We start from the raw sequence: 8,510 nt of genomic DNA, 5'->3' as shown, positions 1-8,510 counted from the left end.
AACAAGAGCCTTAACAAGTTTCCAAAACCCACAAAAACAGTATTCGAGTACAAAAAGCCCTTACGTGTTTGAGTATGGTCATAGTATAAAGCCAGCAACAGTACTATGGAGAGGCTTCTCTGAACACGCTCTCAAATGAAAAACACATCTGCCTTGCTAAATAAAGAGACATCTTCCTCTTAGCATCCATTTGTACATCAGTCTCTCGCATTATGCTGTTGACTGCATGACCAACTTCAGTGGGCTCTGTCTTCCACCGCAATACTTTCCACCCTCCAACCTGACCTGCTGTTGGAACCAAACAGCAGGTGAGCACATAGAAACAACTACCAATTGCACAAACCCACAGCACAGGGAGGGAGGGAGAGGAAAACCATCCTTGCCAGCATGGCAGTTGTGGGTGACTAGGCATCTTTGACTACCACAGTGTGAACAGTCTGAGGTCAGTCTTCAAGGTTCTTGGTTGCTACAGCGACAGCATAGCTAGCCAGGGCTAGCTTTGGGCTAAGGGCACTCATTTGGCTGATGTGTGTTAGAAACTAGTATTTGGTAATGCCAGTAACAGTTTTCTGGTTAGGGATGGTCAAGGAGATGTGGAAGACTGCTCCCTTCCGAGTTAAACCTGGCCAAAGTCTGACCCAGGGAAACAGTTTTCCTGTTGAATCCTGCTGCACTGAACTCCCGTGCTGCCTCTACTGTAGCATGCTCTAAGGTTCCTCAAGCTGCACAGCTAGCACACTAGAAACTAGGGCAGCCACTGGCTGACCCTGGTGGTTGGGACAGGGGGTTGCTTCCCAATTGTCATTTTTGCAAAGAATGGGGATTAACATGAAAGTAGGAATTACAGCTTCAGTTATGCTACTGCCAGAAGGAAAGAAATATGGTGAAAGCACCGCAGGGACCTCTCCTGCAGTGCAGCGAGTGCTACACAAAAGGGGTGTCTGTCCTGCGAAAGGTTTTAGGCCAGGCCTCCAAGTCTGTATATTACCAAGCATGAAAACAGGGACAACACAAATCTTAAATTAAAGGCTCTCTTAAATAAGCATCCATCTTCTGCTGCATACACAATGCTTTTTTTTCTTTGAATATATACATACGTATTTTAATCTAACATCTGCCTATTTATTTAAACTCTGTACTGTAGTAAAATATGCATCATTTTAATCAATAAGGATCTGCTGGCGACAATCAGATTGACATTCAAACGTGGTGGCTGAAAGCTTTTATGTGCCTCTGACATACTGATCATTCCCCATGCAGGGGAAGGGGGTCTCTGTGCTACGTTTGTACAGTACAATGAGCTATTGTATGAAAACAAAATCCCTCTGAAGTTTCTCTTGTTGATACTGGTCTGGTCTACTTAAGCTACTTTTTGAGAGATGGAAAGGGGGGTGGGATAAATATATCTTTAAAAATGAAGCAGCTGTAACCACAAAAAGGAAACCAATACAAATACAAATCTACAGCATCTGATATTTACCAACACCCTAGCTTTGCTCATTTGCTGCTGTCAAATCTGGGGAAAGGAGGGTGAGGCAGTGCCAAATGGTGCTGAAGACAACCAGCTTCTACCTTCCTCTGTACCCCACTCCCAGATCACTTTCAGACAGGGAATGGGGAGGGTTAGGATGATGAAGGTGAGAACTGGAACAAGTGAAGGGGACAGCCATGGGGACAGCAAGCTGCTGTGATGTCAAATCTGAATGCTAAAGCAGTTCATGAGTCCCAACTCACGTGGTCAGAGCTCTCCAGGGAGAGGCTCTTGGTCTTGTGAGGAGAAACAGGGCTGGGAGGGCTGCTGAGGTTGGAGCTGTTCGATGCAGTAGAGTGTCTTGGAGAGTCAGAGTCCTGCAGCCCAAAGACAGCAGAACACCAGTAAGTGTCAGGATAGCAAATTTGATCGTGACTCAGGGTGTCTGAGCAACACATGACTGGATTCAACAGGTACTTTGCTTGTGTCCAAAAGTACGGAGGGATTTTTTTTTGCTCAGGACTTCCTGGTCTGGAGAGACTTAAGAGCAAGTGGTCAGATCACTCTGCTTTCAGCAGGCACAACAGAGAGACACGGGACCTGTGGGATTCCTGCATCTGCATGTTGCTGAGGGCCTCCTGGTAAAAGAGCATACAGCTTCAAGCTGCTCATGAAGCTCCAGTAGCTCCTGCTTTTTCTCAGATTATGATCTGAGATGGTATTGCACTGAAAAATCTTTGTGGCTTAATCACAGCTACCTCTTCAGCGTCACTCCCAGGATATTAACTCGAAGCATCCTATCAAGTTACTCCAGTTAAATCTTCCAGAGTACACTAGAATGCAACTATGTTTGAGCTTGAGTTTCAATTGACAGTTGCCTTCTAGCTTCAACTGGAAGGATATATTTGGTAGCATGAAAAGCCTGTGGGCAATTGCAATTTTCTAACTCCTTGGTAAGAAAATGGGCCGGGGAAGTTTTGCTGCCCAACTTGAGACTGAACCCTCCCAAAATATTCTTGGTTGAAGGACTGAGCTTAGCACTAGGCAGGACTGCAGTCCTATCATAATGATAGTCTTGTTCTGCACAGAATATAAGCTATTAAATCCAGTTTCTGCTAAAAAAATAAACTATTATAATTAATTCTTAAGTTACTTTGTTAACTTCAGGCACTCTGGGTACAGAGCATCTCCTGTGATATTGTTGCTGAGATAGCATAAGAGTCTTTGCAAATAAAGGGCAGAAGGAATATCATCACTTCAAGTTGTTACTCTATGGGGCCAGGATTTTTGGGAGCCTCAGTACCCACATATCTCCAGGTGAGTAGTGCAAGGAACATTTTCTGCATGTTACATACCAGGACCAGAGCTGACACAGTCTGGACATAGCCTTTTGTCAGGATAGCTTGAAATACAAGAAATCCAAATCTTCACTGTCAACGAGGCCCAGCCTTATAGCCAAAGCCATGACAGAATCTAACTTCCTCATCTTTATCAATACACATGAATTTTCTGTTTCCCTTGTCACTCACCTCTCGCTCGTAGTCCCTTGTTGGTGCATCGCTGCCTTGGTCCAGACCGCCAGAGGACAAGGAGCCATCTGAGGGTGATGCCATAGGCTGACGCTTTGCTCCATAGCTACCTCCCGAGAATTCCCTCCGCAGAGCACTGCCGTTTTGTGCAGACGATCCTAGAACATGCAGAGGAATTAAACTGGGTTACAGACACCTGCTTAATATACCAGATACTTGTTAGCTGTTTCTCTGGTTAGTTCTGCTTCCCTCCAGCGTGGCCCAAGATGCTCAGCTTGTGGCCTGAAGGCTCTGTAGGCTTTTACACTGTCTGCTGCTCGCTGCAGTTTTTCCTAGGGACTCTCTGCTCCTTCCCTTGGCATGTCAGCATTAACACAGACACAGACACTACACTCCTGACAAAGACAGCAGTTGTAGACATTGCTGTGGTGGCAGCCTAGTTCCAGTGGCCTCTTTTCCCAGGAGTTAGTGGGTTGTACCAGCAGGTACAGACTACAGCAGACACACATGTTCTCTGCAAGCAGTTGGCAACGTGCAGCAAACGCTGCTTGTAGCACAGAGAGGGGAAAACCCCTAGAAAAGTCAGACACTAGTCTTGCCTCTATTTTCACATGTCCATTACATTTTCACATGTCCATTACATTGTCACTTGCCTGGTCTCTGCACAGGTCACTGTGCTGACTGGCACACAGGCAGCATGGCAGTGCTAGGAAAGGTGTTTCCAATGCAATGCAAGTCTTCCATAGCAGCTGCCAGTTTTCTATTGCTTTCTCTTTGCACTAACAGCAAGACAGGCCTCGAGAGCTCCATATGATTCAGCACCCAAGTTAACCATGGAGCTTGTGAACAACTTGCCACTGACTTAAAACATTCAAGCAGCAGCGTTACGTAAGGATAAGAATGTAATTTTAATTCTAATGTTTTAAAAATTTGACAGATTACAAACATGGGACTCTCATAAGTGTTGGCTGCTTATTCATGTGCTCCTTTGGAAGCAAGACCAAAACACTGTGCTTGCCCTCAACAGGAACGCAGCCAGCCATCACTTCTGAAAATCCTGGCTAGTGACAGTATAGACAGAAGCAAAAGCAGGTAGCCCATTCCCTAAAAACCTTGTGCACAGAACCCAAAGTGACACAGTTCCATTTGCTTACGTGCTGCTAACCCGCTGCTTGCACTCATCGATCGTCCTGGTTCCGTGCGGGATTTGGTGATCGATGGGATGCTGACAGAGCCGCTGAACACCGTCCGGCTTTCCTGAGGCCGAAGATTCTGCAATGCAGACACACACAGCGACATGTTTACTTACTGACAGCTGCTGCAACCTTGGATGTTATGAAGTAAGGCCCCAAAATCCATGAAAGCCCCAACCTTACCACAGCTGAATTATCTGGGCAGCAAGTCAGCGAAGTGGCAAAATAATGTTCTGCAGTTTAGTGCAGAGACTGAAGCACACGCAACGCGACAGTGAACTGCTGAATTACATGGACATATGCAGACAACTGGAAGAGTATGTGTAATAATTCCCTGGAAAGGATGGTGTTGCCAGCCTAATTAATCTGCTGGACATATATTCAAGTTATCTTGCATAATGCATTCTTTCTGAAGACAAGCTTCCAAGGATCTTATTAAACTGTCTATCTTTGATGCCATCATTTGAGTCACACATGTGTAACTTTACTCAATAACCATGTTAATCCCTAATGCCTATGAGTTTTAAACACATGTGGGTCAATCTGTATTTCAATTACTTCTGTAATTCAAAAGGTATTAACAGTATTATTTCAGACCTATACTAGTTGAGCCAAAGTGACAATCAGCCTCCTGTTTCCAGCCTGCTCATACAGGGTGACCAGAGCACATGCTGCTGGTTTTCTGCATATTTTTGACTATTGCTCCTGTTTTACATCCCAAGTGCTCCAGTGTCATTTTCCAAATTGGTATGTTACTGAAGTGGTCTTTTACCGAGGGAAGAGATTAAACACAATTTCTCTACTTGGATATGATAGTTCCTTAAACAAAAGTTGTCTTTAAAAGAAGTTCTGGGAGATTTTGTTTCTGCTTCTGTTAACTTACAGCTGACCTTAGGAGAAAAGGCTTCTCAGCTTATTCAGCCCATCTCTCTGTATATGAGCTGGCTCCTTAGCCCAAATGACTTCCTAATGCCCATGCTTACCATTTAATCTCTAGCTAAATATGAGACTTCATCCTGCTCCTAACATGATTTGTGCTATTAAGTCATCAGCAGTAACTAGAATTAGGTTTAGGGAACCTTTACAGATGCAGAATGTGAAAAGAACTGCAGGCAGCTCTGAGCATTACTTTATTTCCACTTTATACTCCTTCCCAACTGTTAATTTCTTCCTACTTCTATGTAATTATTTCCCCATGCTCACTCTGAGATAAAGTAACCACATATAAAACAACTGCTACAATTACAATAGCTTTTTAAGCTAGGATGTTGTGGGAATTTCAGATCACAACAAAGATCCTACCCCTTCCACAAGGGTATTCTCAGAGTCCCATAGCTACTACCCATTTCTCTATCTGTATTTTAAAATGGATAATTAAATAGAGAATGAACAGGTTTTGTACAGTTCAGACTTCATCTGATAACTGTTACCAACCTGCTGTAAAATCCAATCCTACACTGACCCTTAGAGTCATTGCTATAACAGACCCCTTTGCTCTCACAGTCAACTCTTTGCTTCTCATTCTCCCAGCAGGCTAGAAGGGCTGATTTTTAGCATGCAACGAACAAGAAAGAACCAAAATCTCTCCTGCTCCCAGATCTCTCTCAGACACCAACAAAAGAGAATCAGAGACCTACCAGTGAACAGCGCTGTTTGATTCTCACCTCATCCATCGCTGCCCTATTCTCAATGAGGATTTATACTTAAAGGTTTAAAGTCTCTTAAGTCATTTGTGGCATTATATTCCTGTCTCTTGCTTACTTTCTCCCCCTTGACAGTGTATTCTAATGATGACTATTTTTCATGCCCTCAGTTTGCAAAGTCCATGTAATTCCTCATAGAAAGTTTCTCCACAAAGCAAATCTTTCATTGTTCTTTGGTCTAGAAATGAAATAAGCACATGCCAGCGAGCCTGGCATTTTGGACCAAACCCCCTGGAAGTGATATGCACATGATGCAGGAAGGGGATTCAAATCAAAATAAAGGGCGGTTATTAGCAGTAGTTATAAGGCAGCAAAACACAGCAAGTTAAAAAGAACGGGGAAAAAAAGAGACCTGAGGTTGCTTTACTTAAAGAGAGAGACAAAAACCCCTCATGTACAGCAACAATTCAAATCCTAGCAGGGAAATTTAACCCCACTGCTGAACCAAATGGAGAAAGTTAAATGAAGAGGAAAAAAGACAACCAGCTGCAGAGAAGCTGCTTGCTGAGCTGTTAGTCACTGTGAAATAGGGTGGAAGACTCAGCTCAAGTTCAGTGCATCCCATTCCCAGTCCGAGAATGGAGCTGCTGTGGATTGTGTACATGCAATCGCTGCTCACAGCTCTGCAGTGGTGCCGAGCCCCAGCTCCAGGACCCACACTCACGGCTCCCGTGCTGCCTCCTCAGGCAGTGCGGCCAGAACACACGTACAGGGTCTAACTGAACAGTTGCACCACCTAAAGGAGATCGCTGGCCTCTGTTTCTCTGTCCATCGTGCTGCTGCTTCTTGGTTGGGGTTTTTTGTTTTGAAGTAGTGTTCTGTTCATGACATGATAAACCTGAGCTCTTAAGTCTTCCATGATATAATAGACCGATCTAAAAGCCCACTTTTCCAACTCACCTATGAATTCAATACTGTTGTGATTCCAATATCCCACCTGAACGTGGGACCATGGTCCCCTCAGAGAGAGCGCTACGCTTCTTACACCAACATCTCCAAACACAAAAGGGAGCACGGACAGACACAAACCCAAAACACTCAGCCTTGCTTTCCATACAGCTTACAGCATTCCTACCCTTGAGCCACAAAGGAGACAAGAGCTCTTCTTCACAGAAAACTAAACCTCTATTGCTCTAAGGAACTAACTAGCACAAGATGTCTACACTCCAGGTTGCCCACTTCACTGTTTTTCCTCTATTTGGTGCTAGCAGGCTGTAACATTAGGATGAAGGATGCTCCTGAGGCAAAAATTAAGACCTATTGTCTGATACACCAGGAGTCACTCCTGACTGATCCCAGGGAGACTACTCACATGAGCAAGGGAAGGCAGAGGATGGGTCACAGCCCATTGACAAATCACTGCCTATCAAGCACAGAAAACTGTAGAGTACAACTGGATTAAGGAAAGTCCTGTTAAAACCAGAACTGAACTACAGCTTGAGGGAGCCTTTATAATGACCCACTAAAAGAAAAACAACTTTCAGTTCAGCTTAAAATTAATGGTCTTTGCATTTCAACAATTTCTCATTTGTTTTGTGCATTTGCACCTCTTCTCCTACCAGAACAGCCAGGATGGATGCAGACCCCTCATCACAAAACGCTGCCACTTCCCTTCTGAATATTAACGGTTGTGACGACTGGGACTTCACAACAGTGAGACATGGCCATGCATGTGACCAGTCAAAGCTGTGCAGATTTGTAGCCACATAGAAGAGGTTGATTTTCCTCCTGCATTTTTATATTCTCTGCAGTGTTGCATGCAGGTATGTATCCAAAACCCTCGCTGGTGATAAGGATCTAGAACAGCAACTAAAAGGCACTCAAAGCAGCCTGGCAGTAGAGATTTGCCATGCATGTCTGAAGGGTGTCCGAAGGCCACAGAAACCAACAGCTGTGTTTCCATTATAGCAACAGATATGGCTCAGACTCGTACAAAGCCTGAGCAACCAGCCACCATCATGTCCATCTACCTCACAGATTAGTCCTGATTTATCTGCCCAAGCAGCACTGCAGGCTACGGCATGGTACACAATGCACAGCATGTACTTGTGTGCCTGTTTTAGCATGGCTTGTACCTCTGCGACCTAGCAACCCTCATGGAGTCAGACCACGATGCACAATACAAGAGAAAAACACAGGACCACTTCCGTCCCCCCAGTTTACATTCCAACTGGAAGGATATTCACAGAACAGCATCCTACCTCAGCCTCTGCTTAAAGCTACCACAATTTCAAGGATCTACATCAGCACGTTGCCATCATATTTCACTTCTGATTTTTCTTGTACATGTTCTAGTTTCACTTACTTTAACCTAGGAACTGTCTTGAGGCATAACCTGTGCCTGCCTCTCCCAGTCCCAATGTGCAGCGCTGTGTAAAAGTTCTTGCATTCCACATGAGTTCCTCATAAACAAGCAGTTTCAAAGTCAGGTCCAACAGAGACAGATCCAAAACCTTTTCCTAATACAATCTGATCCACAGCATCCTGCTACTGACTGCTGGAGGATGCACACTGTGGAACAGAGGACTTTTCATTCCAAATTCCCACGTCCTTTCTGGTGACTGAAAATGCTGTTCTCATAGCAAAAGGTTCAGCCCAGTTATTATACACTTCC

The 8,510-nt window shown here is 44.5% G+C and overlaps 1 protein-coding gene across 4 annotated transcripts in view; it reads right to left on the bottom strand.

Moving 5' to 3' along the window:
* Positions 1-1,716: 1,716 nt before the first annotated feature.
* Positions 1,717-8,510, bottom strand: part of CDC42BPA (CDC42 binding protein kinase alpha) — a gene marked incomplete at its 3' end in the record, with an annotated part of 176,465 nt that continues 169,671 nt past the window's right edge. For all 4 annotated transcript variants that reach the window (XM_080616966.1, XM_080616967.1, XM_080616968.1 and 1 more), the window contains 3 exons: positions 4,155-4,272; positions 3,001-3,158; positions 1,717-1,848 (listed from right to left, as the gene is read on the bottom strand). In XM_080616966.1, the coding sequence (XP_080473092.1) occupies positions 1,717-1,848; positions 3,001-3,158; positions 4,155-4,272 (408 nt within the window). The remainder of the gene's footprint in view (positions 1,849-3,000; positions 3,159-4,154; positions 4,273-8,510) is intronic.

This window comes from Psittacula echo, assembly GCF_963264785.1.
Source record: "Psittacula echo genome assembly, chromosome: 4".
NCBI classification, from domain to species: Eukaryota; Metazoa; Chordata; class Aves; order Psittaciformes; family Psittacidae; genus Psittacula; species Psittacula echo.
The sequence above is the reverse complement of the archived record's forward strand: the minus strand, read 5'-3'. Positions and strand labels throughout refer to the sequence as shown.